We start from the raw sequence: 20,555 nt of genomic DNA, 5'->3' as shown, positions 1-20,555 counted from the left end.
CCCTCCCCCTTCTCACCCCTCCCAACCCTTTGTTAGAGACAGCCCCTCATCCACTCCCCCTCTCACTGTCTTCTCCTTCATTCGAGGCAGAGAGAGGGAGTCATGAGCGCCCGTGCCGTAAGGATGCAGAAAACACGGTCTATGCATTGTTTATTGTAACGAAGAGGTGGACTAAGTGTCATCGGCCAGTTTGTTTTCCTTTTTTCCTGCTTTTTTTCCTCTCAGGCTCCACTCATTTGTGCACGCCGCTTCCTGGCTCATTGGCTGAGAAGCGCTGGCTGAACGCAGGCAGAGTACCTGCTGCCTGGGGGATTTTCTGACATGAATAGCGGCGATCAGAGTGTATGTTTTGGCTGGAAGTGAACACTTCCTCTGAGGCTCAGCTGGACCGAGTTTAAGCCCAGGACACAAGGAGGAACACCAGTGCAGGAATGGATGATTAAGAGCGCTAAACGGAGAGAAAAAGAGCTTCTGACTCCAATTAAAACAAAACGGAGGAGCCACTTTTTCCAGAGTGACAAACAACTTGGCTGAGTCTACAACAGGAGCTTGTCTTGTCTCGGGAGATATCTGCTAAAAAGGACTGAGAACTAACAACACTGTCCAAAGCAGTTGTCACGTTTGCTTTACACATACTGTGGCAATCTCAGCTGTTCCTCGTATCTTGTTTCCGGCTGCCCGGATCAAGGAGCGTGCCTCTGCGCTGAGAGCAGCATCTGGGGGAAGAGTCTACTCACCAGACACCCCATCTTTCGACTGTATGCTTCATCCGAAGTGCTTTCTAAAAAAGAGGGGAGGTCGCCAAAGAGGACTTGTATTGAAGGAAGGGGGGGTTGAGGAAAAAAGACCCTACTGCTCTCCGGGGCATATGGTCGAGCTGGTCGAAGACAGCTGCTGACTCTCTGTGGGCTAATTATTCATTCATTCAGGAGATTCAGCCTGGGGCGGGAGGAGAAAAGTTTCGACTTTTACGACTAAAGACGAGCCTAGTGTTGCAGTTCTCTGGAGAATTTGAGAAGGGGTCACTCTCCAAAAGTTTGTATGTTGTGTTTGAGTGTGTGTGAGGCTAATGACTCCAGTTCCAGCTTGTGAGCAACTGAGTGTTTCCCAGGACAGACGGCTAGAATGATGCCTAGCCACACCCACAGTGAATCCTGACACATGCCACAACGAGAGGCATCTTCATGCCGCTGTCGGGCACAGACAGGTGGCAGCACATCCTGAAAGAAGTGAACACCATCGTGCCATAAAAAATTACAACAAGCGCCCCTAAAGATGAATCAAGAGCCAATTCATTACTAATTCACCAAGCTGTGGAGTTCTGTGCTTGCGGATTTAAAGTACAAAGTGCATTGGGGATTGTTTGCACTCACTTGTCCGTGTTAGCAATCTAGGCCAGGGGTCCAGTGGAGCTTTTGTCAAACACACTCAAGAGAACTTGCACACTAACCTTTCATGACAAACCACCCCTGTGTTTGGGAAAGAAATGGAGGGATTGCTGGAGGGTTGGGGACTGTAGGATCGGTACCCTTCCAGAGCGGCTGTAATTTGGAAACAAAATGCGTTGCTTGGAGACTGATAAAAGCATTTGTCTACGTTTTTCAGGAAGAAACTGCGATAAGGAGCGCCACTGGAATTTAAGCTGAAACCGTTTTAGGATTTCTTTTGTCTATCCTTCTTCTCTGAGTCTGTTTTTGGAACGCTTGCCAACTTGGCGTACTTTAGGGAAGGCGCGGAGTGGAGTATGACTAGTTGTCAGTACCCCACGCCGCCCCCAGAGCGGGACCGCATGTACCAACACAAAGTGTCGCTGGTCGTGCGGTACTTCATGATTCCTTGCAACATCTGTCTCATACTGCTGGCCACTTCCACGCTCGGCTTCGCTGTTCTCCTCTTCCTCAATAACTGTAGGTCACAGTTAGTGAAACATGACATTCAGCGTATGTATATATATATATGTGTTTGTGTTTTTGTGTTTGTGCATGACCCCTTAGAGGTTTTTGCCTGATAAGTTTCAGAATAGTATTTCTTTCCCTTGTGTGCTCTGTAGAGTTTTCTTACAGGAGGCAGAGGGAGACACATTGATGGATGGATGGTTCAATAAGGATCGATGGCAATCAAAAACTAATCCCTAATGCGTAGGCTTCGATCCCCTGCCTGACAGTGAAATGATTAAGGATGACACAGATAAACTGTCCTCATCCTACAAAGTGCTTGAGCGCTTGTGTCTAAAAACACAGCTCGGTAGCATTCTGTCATCCCTGAAGCAGTGGTATTTAGACTGCACAGTGGGATAAAGGGGGCAGATTAAATGCCTTTGGATGTGAAAGCTTGGCATTAGCTTCAGTGCTTACTGTATCTGCTTGAATGAATCGGCAAACGCTTTGGTGTCTTAGGGTGCCCCGCCAGCCGGTGTGTGTTGCCAGATAGATTTGGCACTGTGCTTACAAAGAAAAGATTGGAGACGGAACGTGAGCTTCAGAGCATGTCAAAATGTGCTTTGATGACATGGAGCAGCAGGTAACACTGCTCTTTTCCTGTTTTGGATGTATTACTATCTCTATTCGTTTTTATCTGGCTTTTTGCATCGCTGCATCCCGTGTTTCTTCCTCGTAGGATTGCGCTAACACTACAGTATGATTTCCTGGCAGAAAGGTAAACATATATATATTTTGTAAGGATGCTGTGTTACAGAAGAAAGTTAAATTGATTAGAAAAGGGTTTTGCTATGCGTCGGTGCCGATGGCTCATTAAAAACTTAATGAGATTGAAATTGAGATGACTGTTTTAACAGGAAGCTTTACCTATTTTTGGTCTGTTTATACTTGAGTTTAGTCATTTTTTCTGGTGTCACGCAAGATGCCATGTGAAGTTGTACCAGAAACAATTATTATTTAACTTTTACAGACACGTGTGTTGATATAACACAAGGTACACAACAAAATTCCCATTGATTCCCACTCTGATTTAAATCTGTTTTTAGTGAACGACTCACCATGGATTTGAGAGATGGCAACTCATAGTTTAGGCTATTTAACACTGTTAAATATTTACATGTAAGGATATATATATATAACATCCTCCTATGTAGAGTAATAATATCCTGGACGAGCCCCCATTAAATGTAATAATATACACCTTTTTGTATAATAATATGTTTAGTATTGCTGGAAGAAAGGAGAAAACAGTGAGGGGAAGCAGAGAGAGAGAGCTTTCAGCCCTATGCGCCCTCTGTAAACCATTACCTTCCTCATTTCTCATAATCCTACCTGTGCCCTCACTTAAAGAGATCCACAGTGCCTCTACATTAGATCTATATTAAAAGACCGAAAAGGGCCCTTCATGAAATTCTGAAAATGTGCCCTCTCCATCCCTCAATAAAGGAGTCTGAGTGTGAGGTTCATTTATAAGCCGACCATGTCGCGAAATCGATTTAATCCAGACAGATTCCATTAGATTTAAACATAAACTCAGTTAGAGCACTCCATCCCTGCTCCTCAAAGAAGAGTAAAAAACAGGATGGAGTGAAAGGAGTACCATTAACATGGAGAGGTGCATCGTAGTGTTTGAAAGCTTGTTGGAGTGGGATACAGACCAAAGGTTAGTCATTTCCAATTTCATTTAGCAGGTACAGTGAAGAGAGGCCACACAGGAGTAGAGCTGCTCAGCTCCACAACCAAATCCATCAGCCCATACATACACATCGGGAAACTAGATAGTAAAACAGAAAGGGAAAGAGGAGTACAGACACTGAATGAAAACATATGGCCGGCATATGTGCACAGATATTTACTGATATGACAGTCTGCCTGACAGTTCATGGTGAGGTCTAGTTGGGGTAATAGCAGATACATAAATACAATTCACTTGATTCTATAATATAGCGATTTGTGTTTAGTTATCCTATTCTCACTTTTAACTAGTTGCTTATTAGCTTGCATATTACTAACAAATTGGTTGTTTATTAGTACTTATAAAGCACATATTAATGTGTTATTCTGCATGACCTTATTCAACATCCCTTAATCCTACCCAATACCTAAACTTAAACGCTACAAAAAACTACCTTACTAACTGATAATAAGTAGTAAATTAAGAGTTCATTGAGGCAGAAGTTGTAGTTAATAGTGAATGCGTGTTCCGTATTCTGAAGCATTCCCATTTTGCAAGATTTAACTTGCTGCTTTGTCATCTATTCTCAATTATTTCAGTACTTTGTGAAATTATGTTCTTTGCTTGTTCTCATTTTTTTAATAGAAAGAATAGTTTACATTGACCTAATGCTACTGTACTTTTCACCTTCTCAGATTTTTTTCTAAATTGTGGCTAATCAGTTAATCTCACTTTTCCTGAAAATATTGTGTAAAATGTAACAAAAAGTGTTGATTCTTAGCATGAGAATATGGATATAGTATCACGGGGTGACATTTCTCCTCCCTATTTTCAACAATATTTAACATTTACATTTTTTCTCTGAATATAATATGAAACATAAAGAATTGTAGTGTTATTGCATTGTGACCCAAGTATCTATTTAATATTGTATTTCGAGGTGTATATATATATATATATATATATTAGTCCAAACAGCATTGGATTTTCATTGTAGACACTGAGACACAAATCTTCTTTTGTGATCCACAGAAGAAACTAAGTCATATAGGTTTGGAACAACATAAGGGCGAGAAACTGTTTTCATTTTTGGATGAACTATCCCTTTAAGTAAAGCAAATGGGCTTGAGGTGAACCTTGTGTTGAATTTCTCAGCCACGTATCATTTACATGTGAAACAAACGTTCCCGTGAGACCTGCACAGACAGTTGTTTTGTCCTCTACTGCCACTGGACATATAAGAAAGTCGAGCTGTGCACAGGGTTATGCATTACAGTATGTGAGCAGTATATGTTTTATCTTTATGATACACATCTGTGTGTGTGTTATTCACCCTCAGCTATGGCGCTGTTTCCCGGAGGATGAAACGCTGTAACTGTCATGATTGACTCTCGGTCCAGTTCAACAGACACTTCATTATTCAAGGAGAGAAGCACAGCAAGCCGTTCTCTCTTTCTCTCTCTCTCAATTCCTCGTTCTCTCAGACCTCTGTTTTTCTGTCTCTCTCTCTCTCTCTCTCTCTCTCTTTCTCCAGTGCCGGCTCTCCAATCTTCCTTGCGCTCAGTTGTTGACAAGCAATTTGAAGTGAGCCTAAAATTAAACTCTATCCTGGCAGTTGGGGGTGCTGGTGAAGAGAAGAGCAGAGATTCCAGCTCCGGCCCTGTGTGTGGGAGTGTGTGTATGTAAGCGCAACCAGCTGGCTGGGCAATTGATGTGATAGTTTTGTGGCATCGGTTATTTCCGCCTGCAGAAGCAGGGTGTTGTAGCTACACTTTAGCTAGATGGCTTCATGCGCATGTTGTCCAAAAGCCGGTTCTGTCAAGAGTAATAAGGTACGCAAGTTCAGTGTTTTTAAAATCACTTCAGTTTGGAGGAAAGTTAGACTGAGTGGGGTTGCTTCCAACTTCTGTGTCAGTTTTCGCTTTCACTCGGCGCTGATTTTAATGAGTTTCAGCCCAACATTTTTGGCTGGTTTTGTTGTCTGTATATTTTAACATTTATTAGTGTAAGAGCTTAAAGTGATGGTTCACCCAAAATTGTAAATTCTTTCATTATTTACTCCTGTATGACGTTCGTTTTGTGTGGAACACAGAACAAAATATTTTTAAAAATGCCTTTGTGTGTGTTTGTGTGTGTTTGTGTGTCCATACAATGAAAGTGGTATTAAAGGGATAGTTCACCCTAAAATATCCCATGTTGCCCTCAAGCCATCCTAGGTGCATATGACTATCTTCTTTCAGACGACCACAATCGGAGATATATTTAAAAATATCCTTAGTCCATAGTTTATAATGGTTGTGAATGGGGGGGCTGCGTTTTGAAGCCAAAATAGCATCCATCCATAAAATAATTAATCCATACAATTCCGGGGGTAAATAAAGGCCTTCTAAAGCAAAGCGATTATTATTGTTGAATTTTGAATATTGGATTTTTTTCTTACAAATATGCATCGCTTCGCTTTAGAAGGCTTTTATTAACCTATTGGAGTTGTATTGATTACTTTTTTTTATGGATGGATGCATTATTTTTTACTTCAAAACACGGCCCCCCATTCATAACCATTATAAACCTTGGAGGACTAAGGATATTTTCTTGACTTCTCAAACATTTTTCTATAACCATGCAGATGTTCCAGTCCCTTGAATTGGTTCATAATGAAAATAAAAATGCATGTTCGAGTCTCTGTAATGTTTAAAATGCTAAAGTTGTAGCCGTCTTCACGAATGTGAGAAAAAGGCTCTATCACTGACAGACGTAAAATAAAGTCAGTCCCTAAAATAAAGACAAATTTGTATAATACTGATCACATGCTCTACCATTCAAACATTTGGGGTCAGTATGATTTTTTTATATATATATATATATATATATATATATATATATATATATATATATATATATATATATATATATATATATATATATAATGTATATGTATATGTACATTTCTTACGCTTACCAAGGATGCATTTATTTGATTAAAAAAATACAGTAAAAATATAATAATAATAATTATGAAATATTATTACAATTTAAAATGTATTTTTTGTATTTTAATATATTTCAAAATTTAATTTATTCTGTTGGTGGCATTTTTACTCCAGTTTTCAATGTCACATGATCTGAGTTTAAAAGAACAGCATTTATTTGAAATAGAAATCTTTTTTTAACATTACAAATTACTGTCACATTTGATCAATTTTGATTAGTTTGCTGAATAAAAGTATTAATTTCTTTCAAACCTTTGAAAGGTGGAGTATTATGGCCATAAATTATAAATTGTACTTGATGTTTTTATGTTCCTTTCAGTGCTGCAAGGGCATTACAGCAAACAAATTTCCTGTGGTAACTTACAGCATGTCACTCCATGGATGCTGTCTATTGAGCTCAAGTTGTGTTTAACCCGGAACATTCCTTTAATCTCATATTCCAACTGATCTCTCTTAATCTATTCTTTTTGAGATTTAACCTCTGTGAAAGAATTATGTAGTCCACTGTCCACCCACTCATTCAATATGACTACTGACCACCTGGGACTGTCCGGACATCTTCCTTTTAACTAATGTGCTCTCTCTCTCTTCTTCCACTGCAGATAAACCTGTTCACTTCACACCGGCTCATGCTCCCGATGGTAAGTCCCATAAGAATTCTCCTGACCAGAGTGTTTTCAACCTGCCCAGATAATGATCTCAGCTCAGGCCCGTTTGCTGTTTGAAGTGGGCGTCCTCACCGCGTCGCTTCCCATCGTCTGCTTGTGTGTAGCCTGTTAACATGTTCAGCGAGAATCAGGCAGGGACTTCTGCTTTGATGTAGAAATCTCATGACATCTTGATTTATCTGGACTGGTGGGATGCGGGGTGGCTGACTTCTCGGATGTGTGGCTAAAGTTTTCCCACATGAGATGCAAATCTGTTTATTACTGAAGCTGATTAGCTGCTTGCTTTTGCCAAGTTTATGAATATAAATCTCAATATTAAATGAGGTATTGTTTCTCTCGTTGTCACCATGCAATGAGAGTCATTAATTATACAACAACAATTTATTGGCAAATGGCATATCTCTGCACAGATTAATTGGGAGAAACAGCTGGTTTCTCCACTCTGTTAATGAATATTTATATGCGACAACATGAAATGGGCTTTGGAGGTTACTCCTGAGCTGCTGGCAGTGTCGATGCTTCTCTTTATGAGCTGGAGGGAGCTTCATTATGGACACCGTCATAAATACTCAAACAAAATAGCTGCATGTGTGTGGGTGTAGTCGGTATTAATGCGCCGAAATTACATGTCGTATAATTAACTCCAGTGCACACGTGCAAACATTTTGAACGTTTTCAGCATGGTTGTTAACACCGAACCAGACCTGAATGTCCAAAGGAGTAGCAAACAAACCATAATAACGCTCTCAGAGCGTTCACTTTAATTTTTAAATTTTTTTGTGTGTATGTTTTAGTCAGTGTTTTTCTTTTGATGAAAATATTATTTAAATTTAGTCAATTTTTAGTCCTGTTTTATAGATTCTAATGAAATTCAATTTTATATTAAAATTAAAGACAATATCATTAGTGTTATTTTAGTATTATTTAACTTGGTTCAAGTTCACTTGTGCATTTGTACAGATATTAGTTGAAATATTATGTTCATGTTGTGCATTTATGGGTCAATGATGTGATGGGTCATTTTTTATTTGTCCAAAGGCCTTAATGATTATAAAAATCAAAGATATGACATCCAAAGTATGTAAGGTAGTACAACTAGATCACTTTTATTGAATCCAAAAGGTTATAATTATTTTTAAAGGTATTTTAAAGATTTTGAAGTGTCAAAATGTCACTTGGTTTAACCATCCAAAGGCCAATACAGCCATTTCATTTGTGATTAAAATATCTTAAATGTAATAGATGTATATATTTTTTACTCTGGTATGATTTTATAACATCATATATCAACATAGTGCAAAATTGTATTAAAATTATGTGTAGAAGTCATTGCTTTGTTATGAGAAAGAATGTCCGGAAAAATTAATTTCATTGATGTCATTCGAAGTAACTAATATAAAGGGACCATTTTGGATGCGGTCATACGGTCAATATCATGTGACAGGATGTGACAACATTTAGACACCTGGAAAGGACCACATGGATGTGAAAGTAACTAACTCTCTGTTAACTATTTGAAAAATTCATGTTTTCACTTGTTCATACGCATGACCCGAAACATCAGGTCATTTGGTACAACCTCTATAAAACATTGACAATGTTGTAATATTTTTTTAAAAATTTGTACTAAATATAAAATGTTTGATTGTCCATTTGCTAGCTAGCTAGATATAAGCCTGTTAGCATTGTTTAAAAATATTGTCATTTGGTATAACCAAAAGTGTATTTGTATTTGGTTAAACCGAATTATTTTTTGGTGACAAATTTTGTCCATCTTGTAAAAAATAACAAAAACAGTGTTAATTGATTTAAAAAAAAAAAAAAAAAAAAAACTTCAACATTAATGACATCTCCATTATATTTTTTAAACACTTTAAAAAACCTTATTCTTCAATGACCCATATATCTGATTATTCTCATAATCTGTGTTTGAGTGAGTTAATTGACCCGCTAGTAAATCACTTCAGTTTCACTGTTTAAGCTTCAGCTCAAGTGGGTCAATTCCTGACATTGACTATGATTTGGACAATTTGAAACAATCACGATCTTTGTAGGTTGTTAGTGCACTGTTAATATTGCATTTTTTCTTAACACAATTTAGTCAACAGTATTATTTAATTTGAATCATTTTAATTAGGGTCACAATTTATTTTTATAATAGTTTACAAAAAAAATTTAACAAACATTTCTATCAGTAGATTAACACTGCATTTGAAGAAACGGCCCTGTTGGGTCAAGGCTCGATTTGCACATTAACTGCACAATCACCTGCTTCGTAGGATGTTCTGTCTGGGGGTTTGAGAAAAGCCTTCTGTTGAAAATCCAGCTTTGAGATGAAAATCCAGCTTTTAATTCCACAGCAGCAAAAAGACAATAGTTATTATCTCCTTGAAACACTGTCCATGCGGCACTGCTTGGTAATTATGCTTGATTGATGTTTTGATTAACCTTACTCTTTACCAAGAGATCGGAAACTCGTAAAATGTTACTTAAAATGTATATGTTTGACTCGTAGAGAAATAGAGGCAATATACACTTCTAACTGCTTTGTAATAGAAGTTTAATGACATTAGAGATTGCTTTGAAACCCTGCAGTTCTGAGAGAAATTGCGAGGTGCCGAGTGAAGTCGCAAAACATTCCCCCTTTGATGCTTTCCGAACCTTGGGCTATTGATCACACCGCACATTTTCAATACATGGATGTTTCTTTTCCCCTGTCTGTTTGTTTCCGCTCTATCTGAGTGTTTAAAAGCCACAGCCAGCTCTTAATTACATTTCTGATTGTTCTGCAAGTTCTCAAACGGTCAGTTCTTTATGTGCCAGGCCTTCACAAGCCTGCAGAGAAGCTCTCCTCCAAGCTATCTCATCCCTTGCCCTGCAGCCGCTGTCTTCAGAGGCCATTAAGCGTCAAGGGAGATTGGTTGTCCAATTACACTTCCATCCCCAATCCTTCATTGCCATATTAATTCGTTACAAGCCTGAGATGTACTTATATAAAAGCCTGTGCATTAGGAAAATGAGCATGAGAGGGAAAACATGTCCTTCGTTGCAAGGGCATAATGACATTCCCAGACCAAATTATCTACAGCTATTTAATTAAATGGAATCACATCACAGACATCCAAGTATCCCGCTACTACCAGCACAATTGAAGTATTTCCCCTTCAAATAACAGAAACCAATCAGTATTGAAGTTTCCCTCACTTTTGAAGCGTATTTGTATGTGCAACTTAATAAAAGATGTTTAAACACTAGCTGAAACCTGACAAAGCAACCTTTAATTAGCGTCAATTTGTAAGCCGTTTGTCTTTAAGCCGACGTCCTTCAGAGTTTCAGCCGCTCAAGCCGCCATGTGAGCGGCAAACCGAACGCTGCCAGATTCTCAAACTCAGGACCATGTTGCCTACACAAAGGTCATTCGTGTAAGATTTGGCAGAGTTTTGTCCTGTTAATTATCTCTGTGGCGTTTTAAAAAGTTGGCTTGAGGAAAACATCTTGCTTTCAGTAAAACAAATGTTCGTTTGTTTATATCCAACCCACTTACGACATTGTGCGTGCCAAACGATAAACTTGAGGATATTCTGTAATTGGAATGCCCTTGGTTTGGCCATGTATTCATGTTATTTTTAGAAGGAGTCAAAGAAACAGTGACAAGATTGTATTGGCTAGTTTATAACCATCAAATCAGATGTTTGACTGGTTTGAAGGTTACGTATGAGAAGCCGTCGCCCGTAGCAATAGGTCACCTAGCATTCCCGCTTTAATTTGGGTCATGTTGGAAATGAGATGGTGAGATATGGACATGGTAACTCAAACCCTCCTCGCTGTCTCCTACACATGTCGGCGTGTGGTAATGAATACACTCCATCTGAATGCAGCCTTCCGTTTGGCGTTTGTCACAGCGAGTTTTCCCCCTCAGGGCCGAGCTGTACCTGCAAAAAAAACATAATAGCAGATTGAATCGAGTAGGTGGTGGAATGTAGGACTGAGATGTTTATGTGGGCCCGAGCTGTGGACTTACTTTCAGAGACCCTGCCAAACTTTCTTTAGCTTTGAAAAGCTCAAAAGGCTTCTTCGGGAAAGGGGAAATGATAATAAATAAAAGGCAGGGCTTGTGTAATTTATTCAGCCGTTGCTGTGTTCTTGACAGAAGGAATAGAATTAATTATTACCAGTCTCTTATCTTAATTAAATCTTTTCATGTCATGGATTTCACACAAAAGAGCCAGAAAAATCATGTTCATCTCCTCTTTTTTTGGTTTTCCCGAGGACGGCGCGTATCAAGATATCAAATATGTGGCATATATTCATCTGGGGATTAACTGTTATACCTAACTCCAACTCTTGTCGAAGTTTTCGAGTTTGACATTACGCCAGGAAGTTTTGTTGCCCTCTCTGCTGTCTGAACATGAATACAACTGTATGAAATTCTTGAGAATGACTGTCTTTATAGTTCTGTAGAATCAGCATTTGCTTGCATAAGCAACAAACAGAAGAGCTTGTCAAAGAGAGGAAATTGTCGAGGTGTGGGCACAGCTTGTTTTGATATTAATCTGTCTAACATATTCTTGACACAACTCAGCAGTGTACAGAGCAGAAATGGAAGCTATTGATTTCTGGAGGAGAGAGATGGCAAGTTTACGCATTGAGGGTAAGAAAGTAGATCTGAGACGTGGCTGGTTTGTTTCAGAGGATCATGAGGAAAGCAATTCATATTGACATTCTCATCAGTGAGGTTTTGTCACACCTCTGGTTTTTCCTGGACTTTCGATTGGAGATATACACTTATAGGCCCTCATTTATCAAATGAACGTAGAAACCAGCATACATCCGAACGAAAAAATCAGCTTACACAACGCTCTTGTGTGATTCATTAAACTTTCATATGCGGACAATTCCATTGCACAAATGAATAGATGGAGAAAAAAAAATCGATCTTACTCTAAAAACACCCCTCAACCTCATAATTGCAAACAATAAAATTAATTTTAAAAGAAAATATTGGTAAATAAAACTAAAAACTCATAAACATTATTAACGTATATAAACTTGGTTATTTTAGAACCCCTCTTCACTCCACAGAAAATCCTTAAAATTTATTGTATTCAGAACAGAACAAGAACGAAAGTAGCTATAAAATTATAAATCAAATTATAAATTGAAACACAAATTAGGCTATAGTGGCATTCATTATAAAGCAGAAATGAATTTATTTAAAGCAAAACTGAATTGGGCTCACATAGCCTACCTCTCTCATTCGAGAAGAATCCAAACGTTTCCATATTCGCGATGTAACATTTATTAGTTGCTGAACTTCTGTTCATTATGCAAACTAAGGCTTTGTATTTCACTCTTGATTCATTATCCATGTAAAACATCATCCTTCACATGCGCAACACTGTGTTTGGTTGGGCGTTGCGCGCGCTGACTGTTATAGATGTACTCCTATGGCAGACCATAAAACTGAGTAGTCTTAACTTTCTCTGCATTTAGTTTGCTGCTAAATTGCTGAAATGTAAAGTTAGCAACGCTAGAACTGATATGTAGAGTCTGCGTGTGTGAGTGAGGCGCCTGTGCGATCAATTGGATTTATTAAAATAAAGATAAATATTTTAATAAAATAAAGAAAACAAATACAACGTGAGCGTAGCTTGTATTAGCCCTACTTGATGCACAGTTTTTCTCTTTTGTTTTGTTAATCTCTCAATTATTTCAATGAAATGTATATTTCGTGACATCCTGTTATTTTATTCCTTGTATATTATTCTGTTTTTCTCTGCGTTGCAGGTGTATGATGTGTGAATCCTTATGTTCTGTCGATGTTGCCATTTGCGCATGCAAAGTGAAATCCCTGGAAAGAAAAAAAAACATTTGTGGCATTTTAAGACACTCACCTATTCTAATTTAATTTTAATTTGACAGATTAATCATGTCGTTTAATGGTTAATGATTGGTTAGTGAGTGATTGTCGGTCAGGAAAATAAACTAAACTACAATTCTCCAGCAGATTTACTATGCTGCACGCAAGTTCCCGCTGACTCAAAAATGTGCGTACATGAGCTGAGACCTGACATGAGATTTGATCGTAGTCACCACTCACGCTCATATCGATAAATGCCAAATTTTGCTTGGAAACGAACATACGCACAGTTTTCTATCAAGAACTAACTTTGCCTTGTCATAAAAAGGTCAACTGATCTGATATTTTAAGACTTATTGACCTTGACACACAGTCATGAAGGTCTGCAGGGGTCCTCTCTGTGATATTTATCTTTTTTGTCTTCCTTTTTCTACCTTGTTGTTACACAAAAATATTTTTAAAATGTCATTCAAATCATAGAAATTTTTATAGGAATTTTCTTCTCAGAATATTTACTTTAACCTGACAGTTTTGTACCCAAAACATATTAACATTAATTCAGAAATTAAAAATAAAAAAAATAAATAAAAAAAATTAATGTATTTTTGAATATGTTCATCGATTGGACAAAACATAGCATCACGTCATCAATCTCTTTGTCACCAATTTTAAAACCTTCACATTGAGATCCATCTTTAATCTTTTCACTTAGTGTCTTCACTTTAGTTGCTTCCTTTAATAACAAAACGAACCAAAACAGCGGCAGAAGGCAGTGCGCTAAAGATCAGTTCTTTGCGAGAGGAAGACATCTTCTGATGTAGTTTTGGATTTAATTATCATAATTACAATGCATAGCAGTAATGCATTTGGGATGATGATGAAACATTGAGTGCTATTTCTGAAGCGTTCACAGATGCATTAGTGAGGCAGAAATACCTCGAGATGCTGTGTTGTATGATTAATGTGATCGTTTGGCACATAGATCCAGGGTTCAGATGTTGTTGACAGGCTTACAAGGAAATGCGAAACGACATGATGGGACAGTAATGCGGGGGGCAATCCCTATCGGTTTTTTAATTGTTAATCGCACACGTTAAAATTAGAACGCTCACTAGTCTCATTATGAAACCAATTATGTCGCATACACTTCAGTTTTTATTACATCGACTTTCACTTGTCTTTCTATTATTTTGTATTTGTTCAATACTTGAGTTATGTAACAGATCCTGTAAACCATTTAGCAATGTTTTATGGATGTTATTCTATTGTACTGAATGGGCAAACAGTAGTACATAATATTCAACGCATTTTGGCGTATATATTCACACTTACACACATTATCACAGTATTGTTCCAGTATTTGAACACTGGTATACTTCTGACTTTGGCAATTCAGAAGTATTATGTATTTATTTATTTATTTATTTATTTATTGTTTTAAATCATAAATGTTTCTTTAGGTTAGATTCAAGGCACAGCAGAAAAACCCAGTTAAAATTAAAGGGTTAGTTCAACCAAAAATAAAAATTATCCCATGATTTACTCACCCTCAAGCGATCCTAGGTATATATGACTATCTTTTTTCAGACGAACACTATCAGAGATATATTTAAAAATATCCTTGCTCCTTCAAGCATTATAATGGTTGTGAAAGGGGGAATACATTTTGAAGCCAAAAGAACAAATGTATCCATCCATCATAAAAGTAATCCATATGACTCCAGGGGGTTAATAGAGGCCTTTAGAAGTGAAGCAATGGGTTTTTGTAAGAAAAATATCCATATTTAAACTTTACTAACTATAATGACTAGCTTCCAGCAGATGCCCCTACGCATCGTTTTGCAGCGGAATAGTGACCTCTGACCCGACGCATGATGTATTGACGAACGTGGAAGCACAGAGGATAGAGCAAAACAAAACACCGGTCTAAAGTCTAAAACGAGAAGTTTTAAAGAGAAATGTCAGAGGATTTCTTGCTTGAACCACAAGAGGCGTCTAAGCTTACAATACTCCTACGTCATACATCCCGTCAGGGGGTTACTCATTTGGCGCAAATCGACTTCCGCAGAATGCGTTTTCAATATGGATATTCTTCTTACAAAATGCATCGCCTTGCTTCAAAAGGCCTTTATTAACCCCTGAAGCCGTATAGAATATTTTATTTATTTATTTATTTTATTTATTTATTTTTTAATAATAGATGGGTGAATTTTTTGGTGCTTCAAAATCTGGGCCCCCTTCACTACCATTATAAAGCTTGGAAGAGCAAGGATATTTTTAAATATATTTCCAGTTGTGTTCTTCTTAAAGAAGGTTGTCATATACACCTAAGATTCCTTGAGGGTGAGTAAATTATATTATCATTTTCATTTTTGGGTGAACTATCCTTTTAAGGTTCTAAATGAGTTCAGTGATTCAGGTCACTACATGGTGATTGTCAAAACATAACCAACAACACCTGATCACATTCCTCTTAGCTTGTCTGGCTGTTATAACTCAGTTACAGCAGCCAGAAAAAAAAATAATGTTAAAAATTCAAGGCTCAAGAGCCCAACTAAAGCCAACACTGACCATCGTAATGGTGACTTAAACTTTTTGACTGTTTCCTTTATTGATTCTACTTAACATCAGCTGTCTGTCTTTAATGATGGTCAATCATCACTCAATTAATCACTTAATTATCTCATTAACTTTAAGACTGCTTCAGTGGTAGTTTTAACACTCTTGAGTGTAGACTCAAACTCTGAGGAGAGTTCATTTAACACTTTTCTGGTGCTACAACACAACATTTCGGAGAACATGCACTATTAATATTTAAAAAAAAAAAAAAAAAAAAATTGTGATTTAAATAATTTAAAGCGTAATACACAGATATTTTTGAATAACTGTGAATAGAAAAAGATGCTTTTATCCCTCAGAGAGTGTAGTTACGGCATCTACTAGCAGGGGCTAATTGTGGCTATGCTAACCAGCAAACCGCTTATCTCTGACCCGCCACAGTACTTTTACATGTTGTGTCCTGTAATAGCACCTCACTTTTCTTCACAGAAAGACTCACTACTGTGTCTTGATTGTTAGATTTTGTACAGTAGTTTTTTTTTTTTTTTTTTAAATCATCTTCATAAAAGCAAATCCTCACAGTAGGAGGGCCGCTGTCCTCTAAATTGTGTGCTCCGGTTTCTCTGTCCAGTCTAGTGTAACTATAAGGCGAAACTGCTTTGTAATTCTATTCAAATGTTCCAGCGGCAGCAGGAGCAGCACAGTCAGTGTTTGTGCCTGGACTGCTGCTGACATGATGGAGTAGGTCTGCATGAAGAGTGCAGGAAACCATAAATCTCCCTGTTTAAACCCCAAAACACGATCTTTCCCCTTCTCTCTCTCTCTTGCTTGCTAACAAAAACAGACAAGGTCTTTGCACCCACGGAAGCAGACCAGCCTCTTTTCCTTGTCATGCAAGACCCGATATCATACTGGACAGTTGTTTAGGCCCAGTTGTGTGTGTTTGCGCCTGTCCATTGCCTCCGGTCTCATATACCCTAAAGGAGTCCAACTCATTCTCATCTAATTTGTATTGTTTCCCAGACTTCCCCTTAATGGCTTGTTTGACATGTGTGCTCCGCGCCACTGCACACAATTATGACAAGGTGCTTAGACAGCCTGGCGAGGCTGGAGGCCAACATTTCTATTGACACTCGCTCTTTTACGGCAGTGGCCTGCCGAGAACCGAGAGCCAGCCGTCGCCTTGAGTGATCGTGATAGATGTGGCTATCTGTGCAGGTTTGAGCTTGTGTTCATGTGCATGTAAACTAGCATAACTTTCCATCAAGAAGCTGATTGCTGAGTATATTGCATGCAGACACTCCCTTTTTGTATTATATAGTGCTGGAAGAATTTCTGTATCAATATCAGAGGATGAAAGGGAGAAAATGAGAGACTCTGGCTCTCATTTTCATTCTCAATGTGTGGACAAGTTGGTTGAATTCAGTTGAGTAGAGTCCACTTAGGATCCTAAAGAAGTTTCGTTGGCTGAAAGAACTTTTAATGGGTACTGTATGCAGCGCCTCCATAGAAATCAATAGAGATTTTTAAAATTCACGTTTCTGAAAGTGCTCAATGCTTCGTAAATTCTAGGCTGCTGATTTGATCAGAAATACAGTCAAAACAGTAAAAAAAAAAAAAAAAATTAAAAGAACTTTTTTTTGTATATTTTAAAATGTTTATTCCAGTGATGGCAAAAAATTTCAGCATCCATTAGTCCACTTTACAGTGTCACACGATATATAAATACTTTTAATATGCTGTTTTTGGGGCTCCAGAAACATTTCTTATTTATGTCAATGTTGAAAACAGTTGTTATACTTTTTTTCAGGATTCTTTGAATACAAAGTTCAAAAGAACAGTATTTAGTTGAAAAAAAAAAAAAAATCTTTTGTAACATTATCAATGTATTTACTCTCACACTTTTTTATGCGTCCTTCTGAAAAAAGCATTAATGTCTTTTAAAAATAACCACGAGCTTTGAACGGTAGTAAATACATTGATTTTAAATTTATATATACTGTTTATTTTAAATGCCTGCTACCATGAATCATATTTTCTGCATAAAAACATTTTGGCAATGATTTTACTACCGAATTCTTTTCCCCTTTGTGGAAGATGTTCCAAGATGCCTTTTGGGAGTATGTATTTTACCCTCCTGTTTGCCTTTAATAATACATCTTGGAATCCTTAATTGAAGGAGGACAAATAAAGGCTGTTTTGTATGCAGCCATTTGCAACTTCGCTATGCAACTCTGGAGAAGCCTGCATTGAGATCATTTGCATAATGAAAGTGATTGTATGTGTCACAGAAGGAAGAGCCAGGCAGCTGGAAAGGTGGTGATTTGGGAAGGAATTTTAAAACACCTCCCTGAGAGCTGGTGCAAACAAAATCTGGAAAAAAAAGGGTACAAAAGTCATGCTGTGCATAAACAACGATGTGAGCCAGACCCCTTTGGTAATCTGGGAGATGCATTATGAATGCTTAATCAAAGTATATACGCCAAGAAATATGCTTGAGATATACACCAATGCCTTTAGCCTTTAGCTTATTCTACCACATCTTGAGCCGTGAATCGTCTTTACTCAATCAAAAGTTTGTCTAGGTCCAAAATGGGAATGTCTTGGGAACTTGAGTCTGTAACAAAACTAACCTTAGTTTACGCTCTCCTCGTTTTCCTCATATGTAACACATTAAGCATGACGTTCCAGCCGGCAGGAGGCTGGCAAGATCTCTTCCAGCTGTTGTTCTGTACTGTTTCCCAGCATGCCTCATTCTGATGCTGTGTTCATCAAGATAGGCTCTGATTTGCCTCAATTAGTTCAGCCTGAGCATTCAGCTCAGATTGTACGAATGCTGTTTTGGTGGCTCCAGAAATGAATGAGGTCGTCCAAGAGGCCCTCCCAGGAGTCAAACCAGGCTCCAGAACTACCTACCGAACCCGGGGCGCCAGAGCTTCGGCTTGACCGCAGGCAAGGCTTGTGGCTCGTCCCTTTAGGACACTGCCATGAGGATATACTCATGGTAAAACATAATGTATTGTAAGAAGAATGTTCTTGCATTTTCAAGCTGCTTTTGAGAAGAGCTAGTTAGGCATCTTAGTGATCATTAGATTCGTATCAATATTTCAGTCACACTTTGCATCGTGGGGAGATGCCAGCAGGAGAGCCGTTTCAGATGCTGCATCTTATCATAACATGAGAAAGCGTGCAGATGTCATTTGCATTTCTCTTCATGCACTGCTTGTGTCTGTCTCTAAACCATCTCACTCATCGTTCTCTTTGCAAAGTGCTGCATACATCTCTCTTTCTATCAGCCTGTCTTTTGCTTTGCTATTTGGTGAGGATGTCTGCCGTAGGCTCGGCTGGATGAGATTGAGGTGTCTGCCATTGATGCCTGAGGAAAAGAAGGGGGCACACGCTCTGGATAGGGCCCAGCTGAGGTGAGAGCACGTCTGGATGTGTAGCAGAAATCCCTGCAGCCACTCGCTGCTCTCTCCGAGCTGTCAGTGCTCCAGTTTGGTTGTCAAAATGTCAGGGTCGCTGTGGTCAGAAGTCATATTGCAGTCTAGGGGTGCACTTTATAGAAAGGCTTTTTTGGGAAGATTGCACTTCTCACTGTCAAAATAAATCCAGTGTCTTCAAACTTCAAATGCAAGATAAATTTAGCAGAATTGCAAAAAATCTGTTCTTCACTGAATAGTTCACTCTGTCATTATTACGCTCATATTGTCACATTCCATATGAATCTAAGCAGAATGCTCTTTTCCATACAATGAAAATTAGTTGGAATGGATGCCGGCAAGGCATAACATTATGGCCACCTTCCTATATTGTGTTGCTACCAAAACAGCAATGACCCGCCGAGGTGGGGCCTCCATGGATCGGACTTGTTTGTTCAGCACATCCCACAGATGCTTGATTGGATTGAGATCTGGGGAATTTGGGGGCCAAGTCAACACCTCAAACTCGTTGTGCTCCTCAACCATTCCTGAACCATTTTTGCTTTGTGGCAGGACGCATTATCCTGCTGAAAGAGGACACAGCCACCAGGGAGCACAGTTTCCATGAAAGGGTGTACATGGTACAATGCTTAGATAGGTGGTACGTGTCAAAGTAACATACACATGGATGGCAGGACCCAAGGTTTCCCAGCAGAACATTCCCCAAAGCAACACACTGCCTCTGCCAGCTTGCCTTCTTCCCATAGTGCATCCTGGTGCCATGTGATCCCCAGGTAAGAGATGGACCAGGCCATCCACGTGATGTAAAAGAAAATTTGATTCATCAGACCAGCCGCTTTCGCCGGTAGACAGGGGTCAACATCGGCACCCTGACTGGTCTGCGGCTATGCAGCCCCATACACAACAAACTGCGATGCACTGTGTATTCTGACACCTTTCTATCAGAACCAGCATTAACTTATTGAGCAATTTGAGCTACAGTAGCTCGTCTGTTGGATCGGACCACACGGGCCAGCCTTCTCTCCCCACGTGCATCAATGAGCCTTGGCCACCCATGACCCTGTCGCCGGTTCACCACTGTTCCTTCCTTGGGCTACTTTTGATAGATACTGACCACTGCAGACAGGGAACAACCCACAAGAGCTGCAGTTTTAGAGATGCTCTGACCCAGTCATCTAGCCATCACAATTTGTACCTTGTCAAACTCTCTCAAATCCTTACGCTTGCCAATTTTTCCTGCTTCTACCACATCAACTTTGAGGACAAAATGTTCACTTGCTGCCTAATATATCCCACCCACTAACAGGTGCTGTGATGAAGAGATAATCAGTGTTATTCTCTTCACCTGTCAGTGCTCATAATGTTATACCTGATTGGTGTATATATACAGAGGGCAATTTTACTGAAAAATTTACGTTTTTCA

General features: G+C 38.7%; 1 protein-coding gene across 13 annotated transcripts in view; it reads left to right on the top strand.

Annotated features, from left to right (window-relative positions):
- Positions 1–20,555, top strand: part of agrn (agrin) — a 259,373-nt gene that overhangs the window by 96,176 nt on the left and 142,642 nt on the right. For 8 of the 13 annotated variants that reach the window (XM_067372231.1, XM_067372229.1, XM_067372238.1 and 5 more), the window contains one exon: positions 7,205–7,243. The exons of 1 other annotated variant lie outside the window; for it this stretch is intronic. In XM_067372231.1, the coding sequence (XP_067228332.1) occupies positions 7,205–7,243 (39 nt within the window). Of the gene's footprint in view, positions 1–132; positions 1,941–5,341; positions 5,445–7,204; positions 7,244–20,555 lie in introns of those variants that run through there. 4 more of the 13 variants (XM_067372235.1, XM_067372234.1, XM_067372233.1 and 1 more) reach the window with 3 other exon arrangements.

The sequence above is a fragment of the Chanodichthys erythropterus genome, chromosome 20, assembly GCF_024489055.1.
Source record: "Chanodichthys erythropterus isolate Z2021 chromosome 20, ASM2448905v1, whole genome shotgun sequence".
Taxonomy (NCBI): domain Eukaryota; kingdom Metazoa; phylum Chordata; class Actinopteri; order Cypriniformes; family Xenocyprididae; genus Chanodichthys; species Chanodichthys erythropterus.
The sequence above is the reverse complement of the archived record's forward strand: the minus strand, read 5'-3'. Positions and strand labels throughout refer to the sequence as shown.